General features: G+C 38.7%; 1 protein-coding gene across 1 annotated transcript; it reads left to right on the top strand.

Annotated features, from left to right (window-relative positions):
* Nucleotides 1-448: 448 nt before the first annotated feature.
* On the top strand, nt 449-19,986 carry LOC104921078 (cytochrome P450 26A1). Its single transcript, XM_010733519.3, has 11 exons — nt 449-922; nt 1,839-1,916; nt 2,734-2,818; nt 3,153-3,188; nt 3,604-3,743; nt 4,123-4,246; nt 4,804-4,948; nt 5,040-5,150; nt 7,803-7,930; nt 14,750-14,837; nt 18,788-19,986. Exons 1-11 carry the CDS (start codon nt 733-735, stop codon nt 18,947-18,949), a joined length of 1,287 nt encoding a protein of 428 aa, XP_010731821.2. The 5' UTR covers nt 449-732; the 3' UTR covers nt 18,950-19,986.
* The last annotated feature ends 1,755 nt before the right edge of the window (nt 19,987-21,741 follow it).

Here is a 21,741-nt window from a genome sequence, read left to right as displayed (position 1 = left end):
AATTTGTGTAAAACATGTCGGTCGCGGCTGATGACCATCCACCAATGGGCTATGTTCTGCTCGAGGTTTCTGGAAGTTTTCCCTCGCCACCATCGTGGCTCCTGGTGGAATTGTTGGGTCTCTGTAGATAATATAATAAAGAGTACAGTCTACCCCTGCTCTATTTGGAAAGTGTCATAAGATAAGATGTTATGATAAGATGCTATATAAATAAAATAGAAATGAATTGAGTTAATGACTTTTGAAATGACTTCAAAATCAAACATTAGTAAAGAAATCTTTTTCTCTTTAATCTACTCAAAACAATCTTGACTTTCTGAACATAACATCTTTTGCTGAAGAGCACGTAAATCAACCTGCAGCTATGGTTATTATAGTAGCATACAGTTGTGTGGTACAGTGCCAGCAGAGGTCACACTGCAGTTAGAATGACAAAGTTACAGACTGCACCTGAACGCGTCACTCCCCTGTGCAGCTGGGTACTTTGAGTAACGACAGAAAAAACAGTGCCAACAATGAGATAGCAGTAATTTGACACGCAGGTCTGCAGGATTAAACCGATTACCAGGCGCTGACAGCGGGATTTACTCTGAAAATGGATTAAATCTGAATAAAGTTTAGATCACTGCTGTTTGAGCCTAAAGAGTCGTGAACATCATGACTGAATCCACCTTTCAACTTCAACAAAACCATTAATATATCTTCTCGTACGCATACGACGGCCCACCCTGAATGGCAAAACTACCAGGAAATGCAGGTGTGTCGGTGATCGGGGACAAGTCACTGGAGTTTTACCGGGACCCGTTGGACTTCTGCCGGCAGAGGATCGAGAAACACCGGAGCAGAGTGTTTCAATGTCGGCTGCTGAACAGACCGACCGCCTTTATCTGCTCCGTGCAGGGGATGAGAGAGCTGCTGTGCGGTATGAAGACTGTGTGTTACTGTGCATGCATGTGTGTTTATGTGTGCACGCCACAGGTGTGTGTATGTTTGTGTCTAACGAGAAATAAAAAGTGAATGGTGCTGACGCGTGTTTTATAGTTAAAAGAATTATTGACAACTTTATTAGATGTGATTCTTTAATCACATCTGTGTCACTACACGGATATATTCTAGTGGGTAACTATATATTATGTATTATTATATATTATTACTATAAATAGTAATAATATATAATGTATATATTATTGGCCATGATATGGGCATGATATGTGTCTGCAGGTTTCCAGTGACCTCCGAGTGACTGTGTCTCATCTGCCTCGGGATAATGAGTCACATTTTCCTCTTAAGCAAAGAAACAAATGAGAAAATTCCTCAGTTTGTGAAATTCTGCCCGAGATTAGTCTGATCCGTCACGGGAGAGACTCGTGATTTTTCAGTGGAGGGGGTTAATGAGAACATTACTCACTTGAACTTTTATTGTAGTCTTATCATAGTCTGTTATGTATTGTAATAGTTGTACTATTAACGTTTATGACATGCACTAACTATTTACCTAGCTGTACAATGTAACTTATTATAAGTCGTAGCAGTATTATACTGATTATTCATTAGACCACGATCAGTACAAATACTGACTTAAAGGACCAAAACCAAAACAATATTTGTTTTTTTAATGCCTGTGATATATTCGGAGGAATATTAGTAAGTTTTATCCCTCAGTGCATAATATGTTTTGTTTTATTTCATAACTGAACTGTCCAACATGTACCCCATCTCTTGCCCACTGTCAAACCCCTGGCATTGGCATCACTTGTTAGGTTGTGTACTCAGTGTATGAACAGTTTGTGTATAGTGTATGTGTGTGCTTGTAATAAAGCTTATGTTTTGTTTTTCAGAGAAGTCCAATTTGTTTCTGAAAGATCCGACTGACTTGATGACTAACATGTATGGGGATACTGTTGTCACTACTAATGGTAAACACAAACACACACAAAACGTCCAGAAATAACACAAAAGAGAACATCTAGGGAGATACTCAAATATTAAAGCATTACAGTTGCTATGATTAGGTGATAGAAGATTCATCTGCAACAATCCTGACAATCGATTTATTGTTTGAGTTACTTTTTAACCAAAAGTGGTAAAAATTTACCTGTGCCTTTACCACAATTTTTGGATTTTCATATTATAAACCCCTCATTGTTGCCAGGTAAACAGGTAAACACCAGGATTTCCAGGATTTCGTGGACACGCTCTCTAATACGATTTTATACACAGTCTTGTTTAGAGTAGAGTAAATAGGACTAAGTAACCAAGGTCAGTAGGTCAAGAAACCACCTCAACAATGAGATTACAAAATTAGTTTAAAAAGTTCATTAAATGAATTACATTTTTACACATATATTATATTATGTACATATCATGTCATGTGACCACCCACTTGGTTTAGTAAGATAAAATATTTTCACATATAATCTATAATAATATAATATAATAATATAATTTCAATATATAATTCATCTAATCTATATTATTGTCATGTATAATCTTCTTTTTTATTAACTTATCATCTTAACTTGTGTTTTGTAGTATATATAATAATAGTCCTTTGTGTTATACTTCTGAGGATCAATAAAGTTGAAACAATTGGTTTAAATCTTTATCTTTTACAATAATACAAAAATATATCCAAAAAATAAAAAAAGCCAACAATATGTACACACCTACAATTGTGTAATGCATTTGTAACTGTAAAAATGTGCTGATTAACTGTTTGTGTGTTTGTTTTAGGTGAGGAGGCCTGTCTTCTACGTCTGTCTCTCACCAGCCTGTTCACAGGAAGTTGTTTGAAATCATCAAATGATTACATCACCAGGTAGGGGTAGTGAAGTTAGAGATTCTTCAATATTATTTTATATTATATGTTGACGTTGTGGATGCCTATGACCAAAGTTTCTGTTGATTCATATTTTCTGACATGGAGACTCACTTTGTTCCTCACAGACAGACTTAAAGTTAAAATGGGAAGCAAATGGAGCTCATTGATTGTTTTACTCTTGTTGTGTATTTAATGCTGGAATAAAATTTGAATGGCGCTTATGTAATGCAAAATATACTGCCAGGGCATACTGTATGGACTTCATCTTGTCTGAGACTAATAGTGTGTGTGTGTGTGTGTTTTGTTTATTTTTACCTGTTTCTCTCTAAAGTGTATGCGAGCGCTGTCTGAAGGACCTCTCTCTCAGGTAATACCTAACCTAAACCTCCACAGTTAAAGCATTTACATCTATTCTTTTTGTGTTTAAGTTACGTAAGAAGTTGGATTATAAGTTGTTACACAAGTAAAACAAAAAAAAATGTTTTAGACAATTCTAGACGAGAGACAATTGGATAAACAATAACATCAGTGACATAAAAGCACGTCTGGAGAGGTGGAGAGGATGTGCACATAATGTCAAAAGTACACAGCAGCCACACACAATCACCATATTACCTTATGTACTGTATATGTTGGCAATAATAGCATTGGTTTCCCTTTTTTATTTAATGTACAGTTTCATGTGTGATTCGATATATATCCATTAAGGGATTGTTTAATTGTTAGCAGCACTTAAGGTAATGTATACAACTAATCAATGTGTGATCTGTATGCGTTTAAAGTGGCCAGCCAGAGTGTGCGTACTCCGCCTTTAAGCGTCTTGGAACAGAGTTGGTGTTGGGCCTGTTTCTCAATGTACGAGCAGAGGAGCAGCCTGAACTTTACCAGGACATTGTGCAGCTGTGCACCCAGCACTGGCATGGTAGGGACACGCACACACGCAACACAACTCCTTCCCATTTACAAATTGACAGCTAAGTATGGATACATGACTGCCCCTGACTTTCGAAAGCAGCTCCCTTTCTTTCTGCAACTATTAATTCCAATACACTGCTCCAAAAAAAGGCCTAATGTGTAATGCAACACTGGTATTGTAACACACTCATTCTGTGTTAAAAAAAAACCTTTCTCTCTCTCTTACAGATGTACAGTATTTAGTAAGTCGGTTTTGTTGTTCTGCAATACAGTGTTGCAAAATCTCCCACTTCCCCTTTTCATTTCTGTTCAGTAAACATTACTTTGTGGTGGTTTTTGACCATCTTTGTATGTTTGCTGAACACCTTCCCCTCTGCCCCCCGCAGGTCTGATCTCTGCTCCGGTGAATGTGAAAGTTCCTCTGTGGTCATCAGGTTTCTCCACAGCTCTGGACGCCAGAGAAAAACTGATGGAAATCATCAAAGATAAACTGGAGAATGACAAACAGGGGTGAGACAGCATGTTTCTCTGTACCTTTGTTTCATACACACAAATACAGGTAACCACACACACACACGTGCGTGTATAGGCATACTGCGGACACATGTGCAAACTTTTCTGGGACACCATCTCCTAAATGGTTTAGAAGGAATCAACCAGTCAACAGATTACAAATAACACTTATTTATATTTGTTCTCAAAGACATTCCTTATAGAAATACATTAGAGGTGGGAACACATCTGGGTTCTTAAACATCCAGCACAGACAAAAATTTGGCTTCTCCTTCTTGTCGCTGCTTGCTGATGATTACTAGTAGTTATGTTTCCATTAACTTGCACATTTTGTGGAGGCATGTAACAGTAAGTGGCCCAAACCATTCGTCTCTACTAGAAGATTTGTATACAATTGAAAGTGTGCTAAATATACAGGAAGCACATGGAATCAGAGCCTGTTATAGGCTGTTGATTTTTCTTATGTGTTTATCTGTATATACAGTAGTAACCATGCTATTAGATTAGTAGGGATTTGTTGAACGTGGCATCGTAATCTGAATTTGTCTCTTTAGTTTTGTCGGGTCTCTTGGCTCTTTGCCGCTTCCAAACTCCAACTCTGCCTCTCAACATCTCCTGCTGTTCATCTCAGCTCTGATCCCCAAAGCTCTTGCGTCGTTGCTCACCTCCTTCACGCTGGCACTCGGTGGAAACAAACAGGTACACAAATATAGCTCTTTAGGCTTTCTCTTCTTGCTCAGTTCTTTCTTCTTTAAATGAAATTAACAAAAAAATCTTCCTCCATGTTCAGGAGAAGACCCGTCAGCGAGCAATGGAAGACCCTGATTACCTGCGTGGAGTATTACTGGAGGTTCAGAGACTTTGGCCACCTTTCATTGGTGGACGGAGAATAGCTGATCAGGTAGGACTGTTCACCAGGGGACTGATTTGCATATATTGATTATCATGTATGTAATTCAGGAATTTCAGAAATCAAGTGTCACTTTCTCTAAAGCCACTGTAACTCAGATTTGGTTGTGATGACTGACTCCCATAAGCATGGTGAGTCTGCACTGGTCTATAATAGAAATGGGGGCCCCAGAGTCTGCTGACCACTATCAGCAAACCTTATTTTGAAGTGTGGGGAAATCAAATATTTGCATTCAGATTAGACACTTCAGATTTGTACGACTCCATTCTGGACACACTGGTTACTAATCTAATCAAAAAACCATTATATGTGTGATGTTGATTTGTTCAGGATTACAATGTCCTCTAAAGTGATTTCAGTAGGTGGAGAACACAGAGCTGTTGGGTAGATGGAAATTAAATGGGACTCCAACCATTTCATGCTTTACATTTTTGGCACATAGTAGAACATCTTAATAAGCTATGGAGAAGTTTAATAAACTAACAATCCCTGGATTATGAACAGAGCAAGATAAGAGCAGGCTAAAGTAAAAACAGATTATCTAATAAAGTATGTTATTTTTTTTGTTTTGTTTTTTTCTGTTTATAGTACAATTTACAATAAGAAATGTGGAGAAAAACGTAGACTTATTTAGTTTATTTGGTTTAGTTTATGCAAAACTTTTCATTTTTGTGTTTTAATAAGTCTATTAAATAGAAAAACTAATCATTTTAATTAGCCCTATACTAATCTAGACTGTTGGACAAAAATGCCTCATTTCTTTACTCTCCTGTTGTCTTCAAAAAGTGACACAGACCAGGATTTTGTTAGATATTGTCTGTGTTGCTCTCTGTTCTTTTGCCTCTAGATGGTGACATATTACTGTGGATTAAAATCGGGTCATCACTCTTGCGTGAACTGGTCTTTACTGCAAGACTGTTTTATTGCGTGTTATGTTATGTTGTACACCCCTTTTTTATTATAAATTCTTACATGCAGCAATAATTTCAATATGATTTGTTTACTAGTGAGTCTAGTCTATAACCTGTGGTGTGTAAATCTGTATGGTAAGCATCATATCCTGTAGTCCCAGTGTATTCCAATCGAGTTTTATGATTAAAATGATTACTTTCTGGTTTGACATCCCCCAGTACAATGCCACCTTTACTTGAAGTCCCGTCTCTTGAATGGCCAGCTGCTTACTCCGAGGGCAGCGTCTCCGCCTCTCCCGCACCGGTTGTCTTTGATCATCATGACCTTATCAAACAGCCTTATGCAACAGCCCAATCAGTGGCATTGATCCGTCCCTGTGATTGATCCGCTCCGCTTTCCCCGGAAGGAAGGGAATTGGGGGAGAGGAAGGGGGGCGGGGGTTTACAGTGTTTGGCAGTGGTGTGATGTGTGCTTGTGACACTGTGAAGCCGAGTGGAAAGTCATTTGTCACTTCTTGGAAACGCACCAGTACTTTTTGATTTCTGACGGCCTCAGTGGGGTTCATGACGTGTGAGTAGTTTTAGAGAGGAACTCAAAGAATGGGTGTATTTCTGTCTTGAAGCCATCAAGTCCACAAAAGTCAATATCAAAATAAATACCTTACAGACGTTTCAGAATTATATATGATATAATTCAGTGTAAAAAAGTATGTTTTCATGCAGTCCTTTGTCTTTTGCTTTGTTGAAAATTGTTCCACAGTGAAGTTTTAATATTGAATAATTAAGTGGCTCTATCCCCTGGCAATACCTTTGTAACTCACTCTGCTAATCAAAAGAAAAGCTAGAGGGTAGTGCTGGATCTGGACTGAAAAGAGCTGTTGAGATGTTTATGTGTACAGGTAAGCATGTAAGAAAGAGAGAGACTATTAGTATTCACAATCAGGTGGAAAAAGTAGAAGCTCCATCCAGGTGGAACTAAGATATGCAATAGTTTTAACAACTTCAGTGTGTTTGTGTGAGTGTGTGACTGAGGGAGAGAGAATGAGGTCGGCGTGGGCATAGACATTTCTCAGTGAGAAATGGAAGAAATAAAGAGATTTGTAAAAGATTTTCCACTCCAGCAGAGAGAAGCAGAGAGAAAAATGAGAAACAGGGTCGAGGAAAGAGAAACAGTGATCATGTTCTCTGGCAGTCCATTAGTGCAGCTACTAATGGATGTAGTGAAAAGATGAATTAAAAGGGTAACAATTGGGTAAGTGGTTATTTTGCCCCAAGGTGTCTCCCTTTTACCAGAGCTTAGTGAAAAAACAACTCAGGAAATGTTTGTTAAAAATCTTTTTAAAAACATTCAAAGCAAACATCGGGGTTAAAGAGGTCTCCCATTCATTTCGGTTCAAAGGGGCATTAATAGCATGTTCTTAAAGCAAGTCATTTTAATGTTCCCAGTTCAGTTTTTGTTCTCTTTGTGTGCAATGACACTACTTACACATGTGCTTTAAAATCCTATAACAGCATTTTTTAAAATACATACTGCAGGTGTTGTACATGTAAAGCAGACTTTAGCATTTGCATGAAGCCAATCCAGTCAGGTGACTATTATATGGATGGAGCCTACGTTCTTCACTTACATGTTCTACTATTCAGTTAATGACAAAATCCAGATATATTGAGTATTAATTAATCTAGATAATATATAATAATGTAATGTTTTTTTCTGTGCGTGTGTGTTTAGGACTCCACCCTCGCAGGGTTTCATGTACCAAAGGGTTATGGTGCAGTCTATATCAGCCATGCTATCCACCGAGATCCAGAGGTGTTTCATCAGCCAGACGACTTCCTGCCGGAGAGATGGAGCGGAAGGTGAGGATATTTGATTTGTCTTCAAGTCTTTCTGTTAATTAAGTTTAGATCTTATTGTAGAAATACACTACAGGTGTTGTATTCATCTTTAGTCTGTCAGTAGTCAGTATGTCTTAATAACACTAATCTGTTTTTTGAGTGGAATCAACACTTTTAGCCGATTCGCCAGTGACGGTAAATCTATACAAGTTTTTTTTTGTTTGTTCCTTTGAGTACAAAATTGGTGTACTTGGATGCACAATTTTGTACTCTTTTACTGCAAACTGTCTTGTCAGTGCTGACCTTTGCAAGAACTGAGAGCCGGAGCGTCCTAAATGAAGGAAGTCATTATAGCTGTACAATCCTGAGATCAAAATACCAGGCAGGGAAAAAAAATAAGCCGAGAGCTATCCTGAAAGCTATTGTGATTTATTAGCATTACCAGAGCAGAAAAAACAGCAATAATTAAAGACCCAGTAAAAAATGGAAATGAAATATAATATGCACTACTAAGACTACCTACCTAGAATGTTCTACCTACTACTATAATAAGTTACCTTAGAATGAGCCTTTTATATCTACAGCCACTGTGTGTCCATCATGTTTCTACAGTAGCCCAACAAACTAAACACTGGCTCTTGATAAGACCTTGTAGTTTACAGTTACATGTTTTAGAGGGGTTTAAATGTTCTGGTCATTCATGGACTCATATCAAATCTGTCATCATTACAGCAATCTTAATTCATCACTCATCACTACAGATTTTGAAATACAACAGAATATGTCCTGGTAAGCACTGAACTTTCCAGCCTGGTGAAATAGCTTTTCAAGGAAATAATTTAATTTCATTAATCTGAGTATCCAACTGTGATGTGTTATTTCATCATGGTGCTCTTTTTCTGAGGGATCCTCTCATTTGCTGTCTCAATGAACAGAACCTGTGACATTTCCGTTACCTCATTATAAATAGCTTATCCTTAAAGGTTGAGGTAGAAACACCTGCAGTGTGTGCAGCTTTATTCAAACACCCTACCTGCCACTCACTGTGGCTAACTGTAGTGTCACGCACGCACACACACACACACACACACACACACACACACTGACCATTAGAAGGAGTAAAAGGGAGGAAGCTTTCAGTGCCCAGACACATTAGGGTCGAGGAAATGCGTCACATGAAGCCATTTTCATAAAAAAACCCAAAAAAAGGGGGAAAAAGATCATTATTAATGTCCATAACAGGAGATAGAGATTTTAAAAAGAAGATTGATACATAGAGATGTATCAAAATACAAGAAATGGACAGATGTGTTAGCACATATGCTGTATATTTGATCTGCCACTTGATCAAAAAGCTGATTTAGTGGAAAATATAAAAAAAAATACAACACAATACATTTTAACTTTATGTGAAAACATCATGTCATGTCAGCTCTGTTGGATATTTCTCATTCTGAACTGCATGACTGCTGTTTTGCCTACCAGCATTGTGTTTTTCCAAAATAAATAAATAAAAATGACATAGAATTTATATTCATCTTTTCACATCAGTCCTTCCTTACAGAACAGACTAGTAATCCACTTAGTCTGGGGGTCTAGACTGCAGTTTGCTTTATCATTCTGCATTGGAAAATCACACTGGTTAGCTCTGCATACATATACGCCTACGTTGTTACCATAACAACTAATGCAGATAGATTAACAACGCCTAAGCACACAAATCGACCTGATCATTTTCTCATAGCTACAACAGACAGATAGAAAAAAATCAAAACAAGGATTTGCTCGGCTTCTCAGCACAGTAGAGAAACACAGAGACATCCCTCGCTCTCTGTCGGTTACCTGGAAAAATGAAACCTGAACTGACACCTTCACTCATTCAGTCAGCCTGGCAACTGTTTTTCTGTTCATCCACTTCCTCCATTCACCTGTTTATTCTCATTCATGCTTGTTCATTCAGGCGACAGAGCAGAGGGGGGAAAAAAAATCTATGAATGTATGTATGTATGTAGGTAGCTGCTGCCATGGAAACCGGTCACCTGACACCATCTTTACCAATAGGGATTCCCCCTGTGCATGTGTGTGCTGGATGGGGGAGAAAAATGCCCTGTGGAGTGGGATAGGATTCAAAAAATGAGTCAGAGAAGATCCTATCTTGCTTCTTCCGTTCTTGTGTATGTCTGCGTGAGCGCATGCGCATCTGTGTGTGTGTGTCTGTGAACAAAACGAGGGAGAGTCCTCTTTGGTTTGGGCTTTCCTCTATCAATTAAATATAACCACCATTCTAAAAGCCCTTTTAGTGGAACTGACAAATGAATTAATTTAATACACACAAGCAGAAACATTTAACAGCATGTGTTTAAGCAAACGTGATCATGAAGCAGCAGCTGATTATCCTGCACAACTCTGTGACAAAGTCGTTTCAGGGTCAATAAATTATTCAATTATATAGACAAACTCTCAGTGTCTCAGTATATGTTGTAATATAATATATACATTAAAATAATGAATTACATTAAATGTAATATTTCTTAATTTTTTTTGATAATCTGCTCATACAACTTAGTGTTAGGTTACCTGTGTGTGTGTGTGTGTGTGTGTGTGTGTGTGTGTGTGTGTGTGTGTGTGTGTGTGTGTGTGTGTGTGTGTAAAAGCAACAGAACACAATGATGGAAGAAATCTGTGAATGAATAGACAGGTAGCTGCCATGGTAACTGGCCACCTCACACCCGTTTTTTTACCAATGGGGATTCCCTGTCCACTCTGTATGTGTGTGTGTGATTGTGTGCTCCACAGGATAGGATGAGGTTAAGGGATGAGTCAGAGGAGATTTTCTTTCAGACAATATGATGTAAAAGTGTGTACATGCCAAAGATTTTGGCCATAGCCCAGCCAAGGTTAGAGACACCCACACATAAAACCTATCAGCATTCTGTGCCTTTAAGTCAGATAAGGTGATTTATTTTCTTACAGCCAACAAATCCCATTCAAGACTAAAACCAACATTGAATTGCTCCGACTGACGTATGAAGTATTGTCTGTGTAGCCAGTCCTGATATCGCTTATTCATGCAGTGCCATGCAGTAGATCTCTATTGTTGTCAGAAAATATTAAGAATGAGCCACATCGTTGCACTGGGTGACATACACCATCCCCAACAAATGCACCATTTACTGTATTGATTTATGAATGTGAATACCATGTGTCTTCCCTGCTGCTCAAATGAGTGAATTTCCCACAGGATGAATAAATTAGCCGTCTTTCTGTCTGTCTGCGCTCGCTCGCTCATCTGTTTCTCTTTCCTTCTACCTGCTTCTTTCTCGGCTTCTCCATCTGTCGGTCTTCCTGTCTGCTTTGATAGTCGCCTGGCTCCTTCCCTTGCCACCTGGTTGTTTATTACATAACGAGCCCAGCTACAATAACTACAGTTTAACCACAACGTCTGTTTGTGTTTGTGTGTTTCCGTGTGGTAGTTGTGTAGATTGTCCACAGTGTGTCCCAGCATATATATTGTCAGCCTGTGTGTGTGTGTGCAGTGTATGTGTGCTTTTCCAGTTGGAAGCAAATAGCAGAGCTGGCAAGTTAACATCCTATCATCCAAACGCCCACACAGGCTCTGGCCATAGATAAATGAATCGGAAACGCTACTAAATGCAGATAAAACTCCGAGCTACTGCAGCGTGTTCTGGTTCTAGTTTTAGATACATTTAAATAGAAGTTTCCTTCCTGTCTACAAAAATATTCACATAGATCAGTTTTCATTTGAATCGTCAATCTATCTCAGTACTATTTATAGGAGAAATAGCATTTTGCAAAAGTTAATTTAGCTAGTACATATTTATATATATTTTTATATTATATTTGCACAATTGCAGCCACTAAAAAGCAAAAGGGACACAAAACTGTCCAAAATTGTTACTTGGAAATTGATTAATGAAGGTATCAAGAAACATAATTGGTTTATTGTCATAAAAACAAACAAAACTATATGTTACTTTGTCTGTTTGTGTCCGTCCTTAAAGTCTCCCTTCAGTATTTTGTATCAACTGCATGCGATGCTCAAAGGTAGCGCCCTAATCAGACTGTACGTCTCTTTTTTCATTCATTCATTTAGACCAACATTGCATTCATGTTAGCATGTTAGTTAGATTTTTTTTGTATTTTGTTTTTATATTGCTTTATATTGCTGTTTTTGTGTTGCTCTAACCAATAACAATATATCCGTAACAGTCAAGGTCAAGGTCAGAGTTTACATGGAAGCTATGAGCTTATTCTACAAAGGCACAATGTCAGACTTGGCTTTGGTAAGTGTTCAAAACATTTGCCTTGAAGCTAGACCACTAGAAAAAACTTGATGACCATCAATGATGCATCCAGGTTCAGCAAGTTATCCACGAGAAAATAAAGGCCAAAAGGTAACACCACTAAACAGCAGCATGCACCTCTAAAAAGTATTTTACTGCATTTTACATTTTACTTTGCCGCAGCTGTAATCCTTTTGTAACCCTGATTCCCTGCAAAATTTGGCCAGAATGCAATATTAAATACAGTAAAAAGAGAACATATTTAATGTTCAAACTAATAAACATTATTGTTATATAAAAAAAATCATTAATTTGTTGCCTGCACCATGTCCCAAAAAAGTTGGGATAGGCACAAGGGAAAATCCCAAAACCAACATTGAATGCTTGTGACTTCCAATCCCTCAGGCAGCAGTGCATTAAAAACCAACATGTTCGTTCAAAGGATATTACTACATGGACTCAGGAACACAAACCTTGTCAATAAACACATGTCAAATGCAAGTGAGGTCTTTAGCAGCTCAGTTTTGATGTTTCAGACTGCTCTGTCATGCGTCACAGTAGAAAAATTAATTATATTGTACAATAGATAATACTTTACTTTACATACATTCAGCATATTTGATATAGCCGTCTACTTATCTGCTTGGTAATACTTCCTTTCTCTCTGTGTCTCAGTATTACAGCACTGCATTGTACTCTACACATCTTACTGTTTCAGGATGACTCTAATAGAACATTAAACCATTAGACAGATGCTGCAGAGAGCAGTAATATTCTCCCTTCTCTAACTCTCTCACACACACACAAAGCCCTCTCACACACACACTGGACCCAGACTATACACACCACTAATGCTTCCTGTTTGCCTTTAATCAGAGCTCAGGTTTCAGGAAGACAGGATGCATTAGTGGTGAGAGGGGAGAGATGGTCTGCATTAGCAAGCTGTTGACAAACCTGTTGGCTGGAAACAACCAGCATCTCTTTTAAAGTATATTTTTAGAGGAGTTACAGCAGCTGTGGCAGAGAAAGTCATATGTCAAGTTGTAACAATGATTCAGGCCCATGTTGTGTTGCCATGAAGCTTCAGACATTATTCATTCATTCTGTCCAGAGTCCAGATGATTTTTTTTCTTGGTCCCCAAAAGAGATCTGAATCATTTAATTGCCACAGAGAGGTGTCCTGTTCAATGATGCATTTCCACTTCAGATGGGCACTATTTTTGTGTCCTTGACCTTTCATCTTCAAAGGTTGTAATTTTTACCTCCATGGAGCAAACTTCAATCCACATTTTGTGGGACGGCGAACATTCCTACACATTCTGACAGTTTGTGAAGGTGACACATAAAGAGGTGTGGCAATGTGATTACTAAGGGAGAGGAGACTGCAAACTAACAAACATGTAAGATTCCAAATGGATTTGATAGTCTCAGTTGTTTTGGTGTTCAGGTGTGTTCATATGCGTCACACATTTGATGGGTCCGCAATAAAACACAAAACCTATTTTAAAATGGTTGTCTGTAAAAACTTTAAAAGAAGGAATTCAGGAGATTTGTAATTTTAGAAGAAAAACTAAATGTAGAAAAATAAGACTACAGCCACAATGCTCACAATGACAATGTTGCTGATATTTAACAGGTATAGTGGTTTTAAGTAGGCTGAAGGGTATTGTTGGAAATTTGAATTTTGACCTGATGGTGGTGCCTAATGAAAAGTCAGGGAGGCATTTACAATTCAGGTTTGTACTAAATTCCATGGCAATCTGTCTGACCGTCATTTCAGAGATTCTTCAGTCTGAACCAAAGTCGTGGTGTGACCAACAGACTGACACTGCCTAGAGCCACGACACTAACATGGCTGAAATTATTAGAAGTCTTTAAAAGTCAAGTAAATCGGGGTGTCGTTTTAGCTCAGTTGGTAGAGCAACTGCCCCAGGGTTTGAATCTGACCTGTGGCTCTTTCCCGCATGTCATTCCCCATCTCTCTCTCTCCCCACATTCCTGTCACTCTTCAAGCTGTCTCTATCAAAAATAAAACTTGAAAAGGCCAAAAAAATATCTTAAAAAAAAAAGTCAAGTAAATCAGTGAAGAAATGAACAGACAATATTGTGTGTAAGTGAAATAGACACTGTTGTTTGTCTGTCAAAGTCAATCTCTCTCCTCTACATGAACAAGGTTTTCTTGTATGATCAGTGACAACTGGCTACCATTGGAGTCTCATCATTGGTTGAAAGGCGTGTCGTCTGCCCATCGTCATATGATGTCACATCTGATGATCATCGCGTGGACAACAACGCCTTCTTTGACAGTTTTGTTAGACGTGTCTACGTGAATAAGTGGTCATTATTCTGCTGAGGCTATGAATGGAATTCAAATCCTGTCCTCTTGAAAAATACTGACTGAGTGCTCTGACATGTAGAAAAGCAAGTGTTCATCAAACTCTTGAAACCTTGTTAGAATATCAATCTCTGCATCTTTGATTTCTTTGCACACATTTTGCATTTGTACGTAACCATGTAGATGTTTCTATATGTGCAGGAATGCAGGCCAGGAGCACTTCCTGTGTTCCTTTGGCAGTGGACCCCGAAACTGCATTGGAGTTAAACTTACCGATGTCTTCCTTAAGGTGACTAAATTTTAACACTGCTTCGCACATACATGTATGCACACACACTCCATTTCATTTCCATTTGTCATGCAGTTCATAAAATTGCAGTCCTTTTGTGCGAGAGAGATAAAAGATAGACTGAAGGTTGTCTTTTTCACTTCCTTCCTGACTTGCATTGAATGAATGTTCTTTAGCCACAGAAGCTGACACAAAGAAGAAGTTAAAATGCTGAAATGCTGAGGCGTTTGTGGTTTAACAGCTTCAGGTCTGTAATTTTCATTTTGAACTGCTGGGTCACATTTGGAGGGAAGTCTACCAGACTGAGAGGAAGGTCAATGAAAAGTTTACTTTCATTGTGTTTATCCCTTTCAAGAAGGGAGGAGAGGGTGCTATGGTAGCACTAACAATATTGCTAGAAGGAGATATACACTGCACTTGTTGTTCACTACAAAATAGGAGTTTGCAACCAAGAGGACATTGGCAGAGGGAAATGGAAATTATGAAGCTTCAGGGAAAGCACTTATTCATCATTGTAGATGACACTACTGTGGCTCTTGTTGATGGATATATTATTGCATATAAACAAAGAGTTTTGAAGCTTAACACCCACTTACTGAAATAAGAGAGAAACCAGCAATAACCAAGAAAAGGAGGTGACCTATCCAACAACCATTCAGCAAAGAAAAAAAAGCACTGCTCGTGGGAATGAAGAAATGCATGGCTGTGTGTTTTGTTTCTGTGTGTGTGCTTATTAGAGATATCAGATGGAGAGAGAGCCCAGGTACACACTGTCCTGTTTAAACCACCTGTTAGTCCCCATGACAGCAGTCACCATAGCCACCTTTGCATATATACTCCAAAGACACAAACATGGCATAAGAAAGGCACCAAAACAAGACAGGTGCATTACAGGTGTGTCAACAGGAAAGCGAGAGACATTTATTTCCCTTGTGAGGATTTCCCCACTGGGAACAGTCATGTGTTTTGAGCCTCTACTCTGGGGACTGGTGGGTGACACCAGTTTGAAAACAACCATTGTGAGCCAGCCGATTCTCAGGTTTTTAATTGGAAACTGGGTGGGAACGATCCCCTCTGGGTTGGGAGGATCCCCTCTGATTTTAGCTAATCACAACTTGTGTAGGTTAAAAATAACTGATGAAAGTTTTTTGTTACAAACAATAAAGTGAAAGGGTTACAAAAAAAACAAAGTTTTAGAGGTCTGCAGTGCCTAGTTACGGTTGCTAAGTCATGATTGCACAGTTGCTATTTATCAGAGGTCAGTTTTAAAGAGAATGGGCTTTAAGTTGTAATGCTTACCTAACTGATTCAGCCATGAAGTCTGTCTTCACTGTCTAACGCTTGAGATATACAAAAGAAGTTCTGTTTTATTCTAAGCCAGTGGGCTACATAGTGTTGTTCATTCATTGTCGGGTCAACTGCTTATCATTGCTGTTTCTCAATGAACGTTGCAAGAAAGACCGGATGAGGGAGCAGAGGGAAGGAAGCTGATTGCACCAGTCAGCCAATAAGAGGCTTATCTCAGCAGTTGACATCCGTTGAGTCAGACTGTTAACTAATGCACTTCATTATTTAACCTACGCTGGTAGATCTCAGTCACTAAGACAGCATCTAAGCAGCAACACATGCATACAAACACAATATGGATGGGCTTTTATTGCGACAGTGAGGGATGACTCACATCCACACACAAACACACACACACACACACACACACACGCACACAAGTCATTGTTAATGTTGGGCCTGACTGAATGAAGCTCAGGTGAAATGTCCAAAGTGGTTTAATGATCTGCTCGCTCCACAGTCAGCTCTCGTCATTGTTCAGCAGGACAATCATATCTCATTATTTAGAATTGGATTACTTATTCTAGATAAGCAGAGGCAGCTTGTTTTTTATTGTTTGGGCATGTGGCATGAATGGGATAATGTAGGCAGGACCCTTGCTCTTGCTCTCCAAATTGGGTAATGGCAATGGGTAATCATCTCCCGTTTGCATATATAAGTATAGGAAAGCTATAATTGAGGTTAAACTGTATTAACCCATATTGTACTATAATAGCAACTCTAGTCAATAGTGGGCATACATTAGACACAGACACATACATTTACAGCATTTCCCACTGATTCAAGTCTTTAAGGGAGAGGCAATGCAAGTACCCCTATAAAATGAACCACAAATACAAAAATGGAACGAATCCACCAAAGCACATTATTAAAGTCCATCAAGCCTGTGAGAATTATTCTTCAAACCAAAAATGTAAGTTTATTCATCATTTAAGTATATATTTTAAAAATCACCAAATTAAATAAACAAAAAAATATAAGCTGACTGCATGACCATCAGCAGATTAATTAAATATTGGAATTTATTTTTCCAATTTTACCTATTTAGCCTTTAATTTAACATTTTATGTGGTTTAATGTATTTTTTGATTTAAGTGTGTTTCAGTGTTAATGTTCTGATCTGATTTATAATTTCATTTGATGTAATGGAAAATGCAATTACTTTTCATTTTCCATTGCATTACATTTTTAAATAAAAAACACATTTAATTTAATTTAATTTTTCTTTTTTTAGATTATCTACAGTCATTTAAAATGATCTGTTTTAATATAATTCCACTCTAATTCCCTTTCACACTTCTGTGTATTGATGAAAATTTTCTTTGACATTCACTGACACAGGCCAACACAGTCTAATCACTGTAGACTAAATGAATTCATACTCAAGAAACATGATCCCATCCAAGGCAACAAGGTCAACCTTGATCCTTCTCTTAGGAGTTCCCTGAGTCTCTTAGTAAAAGTTGCTCTCTGCAGCAATGGGCAGCATGACCCAAAACTGTTATGTGATGATGTACAAGAAATATACACACTATCCATCACCCTGTTAAGGCTTATTTTGCACTAACGATGCACACACTGGGCCTCATCTCTCACTGTAACCTGCTTTGTTGTTACTAAAAGACCAGAGCATCTGGCTGATTGACTCTCAGCAGAGTGGCCACTTGCACACACACCACACACACACACACACACACACACATACACACACACACACACACACACACACACACACACACACACACATGAAGGCGTGACCAGAGTAAAAAGTAGACCACAGGGATCTAGGTCAGAGATGTGACTCATCGCCTCCTGGCTTCATCCTCCCCTCTTTCCCTCCCACCCCCACCATCCTTCCTCTTTTACCGCACTTCTCTCCACACTTTCTTCATCCCCGTTCATTCATCCTGCTCCTCCCCCCTCTATCAGGATAATCTTCATTCATAAAGTAGTGGGAGGAGGGTCAAGTAGAATTTGTGGATGCAATTGGTCGACTCTTTGGCTGTGTATGAGCCAATGGGGAATGCTGGCTGTGATATCACCATCCATGGGGCTCTGAGTGCATAGCTCAGGTACCATGCTTTAACCTTTATACAAAATAGAGTAGAGATGGTCGCAGCGTAATAATAACTAGTGACATTTTGGTAAGAAATGAGAATGTACACAGTTCGGAAGCTCGAAATTAATGGTCAAATGATTGTGTTTATATAAAGAAAGTGTTTATGATCTGAGTCATTTCTGCCGTCAACCACCTCCCAAGGATCTAATGTTCTGTTTCAGCTTGGCTGCTAAAAGGTGTTGCGTTGCATTGCTATTTTCCAACCTGGAAAAACAACATACAAACAGGCATACTGTGTGATGGAGGCTGCTGCTTTACAAGTTGAAGACCTTATTCAGCGTTGGCGGAGGCTCGCTCTGCCAAATGCCTTCTAGTTGAACATTTTGTTTTTGCACTGCAGTAAAAAAAAAATAATAATCAGGAAACTGTCACACTCGTACTGCTTTTAACTTTAAATATCATCTGTCAGGTAGAAAGAAAATTCTGTTTAAGTCGGTGCAGCAAAGATACTAAAATTAATTAATTTCTTGTGTTTTTCTACCAGGAAGCGTGTATGTACCTGTTAAAGCACTACAACTGGTGTTTGGACCCTCCAGTGCAGGATCTTGATTACAAATGGCTGCCTGTGTCTCGCCCCGCCAAAACCCCTATCATCTCCTTCACCCGACTGGATCAGACCAGATCTCACAGGAGCAACGTCGGATAGAGATGCACAGTATGTTTTAGTGATGTACCTGCTGATAAGTTTTAGAGGGGCGCAATAAGCACTTAAAACTGTAGTGAGAGGCCAAACTATGGCAGTCAGGAGTGTGTAGAAAAAGCTGGAAAATATGTGAACGCGCACACACACACACAGGGAAGCCGGCAAATGATGGTTTTCCCCCGCTGCGTATAATACAGTAATTGTCCTGGGGGAAAGCCGAGGAGTGCGCTGGCTTCACTCTGTGTGTTCCTCTGCCAGATATTCTGCAGCTTTCCGTGATGAATCTACAACCCGAGATAAAAGAAATGAATCATTCTTTCATTGTTGAAAATGACACTGCCACACAACTTTTTTTGGTCTGTCCTCTATTTTAATAATGATTCACGAAAGGAACTCCTTTAAGGTCAAACAATATACGCCTTCCATTTTTTCAGATTTTATAGCGGTGCTTGTTGTCCAGGTGGTACAAACTGCATTTATTTCCTACATTGCAGTATCAGTAACACCAAACAAATATAAGGGAACACACACAAACGTGCACACAGCCCTCAGATTCCATCACTGACTGCAAACTTGTCTCCCCTCCCCCGTCCACCACCTAGCAACCACCTCTGCTTAGCAACAGTTCATCATACCGACACTGACTTGCTTCCTTTTAGTATTCAAGTCTCACACACACACAAGCACACACACACCTACACACACACACCTACACACTTATTTTTTGAAAGCAGTTGGCAGTGATACCCAGGCTATCTGAATCACATGTAAATGCTAGGAGGTGTTTCAGGGCGCACAGCTTCTTTTTAAATAACCGTAGTAACCTGAACGATTTTCAGTAGATGAATCATAAAGTAGACTTATTCTGTGTCTGTTGCACTGATAAAAATAGCTGTGATTTATTTATTTTATTAACATATACTTGTCTTTTTTAACGTTTTCTCATGGTTTGATGTGTGCAAGTAATTCCTGTAATGTTATTGTTGTTTTGTGTGTCTGTGTGTTATATCTAAAGGAAATGAAATACATTTTTTTTTTCATTTGTGTTTTTTTCTTTGAAATATTGGACATGTTTACCTCTTCAAGGCTATAAAAGTCCCTGAAATTACACTACCTAAGACAGAAAAATCCATCTCTGGTTGAACTGCTCACAACTTACATGAATAACAAGGAATGAGGAGCCATCTAAAATAAACCATTCTATAACTGCTCGACAGTAAAACCCAATAAGCACAATAAAATAGCATAAATATAAATAAGAAATACAGTTTCAGGACAGTTAAGTTGTCTTATGTTTTGACAAATTTACAAAATAAACCTGCATCAGCATTAATAATACATTCTATAGTCTTTAACAACAGCAAGAATATGTTGAAACATGCCCAGCAGCTACAGTGTGAATAAAGCCTGCAGACTATAACACGTATGAAATGTGAGCTATGCTGTTAATGCTGTCTGCAGTCTGCATAATCAGCTATAGGCATGTGTTTCAGAAAGATGCTTTTGTCCTGCAGATATCTGCTCAACAAACCTGCTGTGTTCTCTTTACTGCTCTCTCACACACACACAACTATACTCCCTCCTATACACACTGAATTATGCTGCAGACATGCATATTTCCTTCTTGTCTCAGTCGTTGTCTCTCTTTTCTCTCTGACACACACACACACACACACACTTGCAGACATAGATCACACAGGATCTGGCAGAAAATGGGGTTCTTGTGAACAGATTGGTATGACTCACTGCTCTCCTTGCACTTGTCCATTAGCTGCTGCTCCTACTCACAACAATTTACGACATGCGAAAGCGACTTGCAATGAATCTTCTTATGCAGAAGGACACATAGCTCTATTTTATTTATTTTAGCTTGTTTCATGTCATGTACCCCTCTGATCTACTTTAAAATACGGAGGGAACACTGGCAGACTAAACAGTTGAAGTACCATGGCTTCCCTGTTTTAGCTACAAATCACATGCATGTTATTTTCCTGCATAAGTTTATAGATTGTGTTTCTTCTTTCCTGGCAGCTGTTGGTTTGAATTTATGTCTGTATGGTGTATGGAGCACTTGCAGAGTATTTATTTTGGGAATTAATAGGTTTGGGAAAGACATTTATGTGTATTCTTTCCAAGATGTGACAATCAATAGCATATTTTTTTTAAAAAACAGGGGGAACAGGGGGAAAAGTAGCCTGGCTCTCTCCAAATGGAACTAAATCTGCATACTAACACTTTAATGCTCACTAATTATATCTTGTTGTTTGATTATACAAAAAAAAAGTGTAAATCAGCAGTGTGTAGTAACTTTCTGGTCACTTGGTTGCAAAAAAGTCCTGCATATAACTTCCCATAAAACCACTTTTTGTTTCTATCTGTTTTTAAACTTTAGTCTTTGCACAGATTATGAACATGAAGAATATGGTCCTTTGACTACTGATGTCTTGTCACTGCACATTTAGCAGTTAAGAAATGGATTGGTTTGCACTCGCTGCCTGTTGCAGGGTTTCCACATTAACAAGTCAACATTTCATGTGGCATATTTGTTGCATTCCAGGCTGAACCGACTGTCTGTGTGCCTCCTTGTGGTCCGCCACACTTCACTTTGTAAAACATAATTTAAAAATCAGCCGACCACGTACCCACAGACAATTACCGAGTGAATACGCTCTTGTGAATGTGTTGTTAATGCTTTCCAAGAATGCGATGAGCTGAGGTGGCGTCTTTTCGCGTTCCTACGTGCAGATTACAAGAACATGCAGTTCATTTAGAAGTAAGTTCATTATGTTCACAGG

Source organism: Larimichthys crocea, chromosome IV (genome assembly GCF_000972845.2).
Source record: "Larimichthys crocea isolate SSNF chromosome IV, L_crocea_2.0, whole genome shotgun sequence".
Taxonomy (NCBI): Eukaryota; Metazoa; Chordata; class Actinopteri; family Sciaenidae; genus Larimichthys; species Larimichthys crocea.
This window is presented reverse-complemented; position numbering and strand designations above follow the sequence as displayed.

What these genes read in the sequence shown, in the direction of transcription:
- LOC104921078 (XM_010733519.3), top strand. Translation starts at nt 733, where the DNA reads ATGGCAAAACTACCAGGAAATGCAGGTGTGTCGGTGATCGGGGACAAG. An exon ending in TACTGTTGTCACTACTAATG is followed by an intron (nt 1,917 to 2,733) that starts GTAAACACAAAC and finishes TGTTTGTTTTAG; the next exon opens with GTGAGGAGGCCTGTCTTCTA. An exon ending in CTGGAGAATGACAAACAGGG is followed by an intron (nt 4,247 to 4,803) that starts GTGAGACAGCAT and finishes TTGTCTCTTTAG; the next exon opens with TTTTGTCGGGTCTCTTGGCT.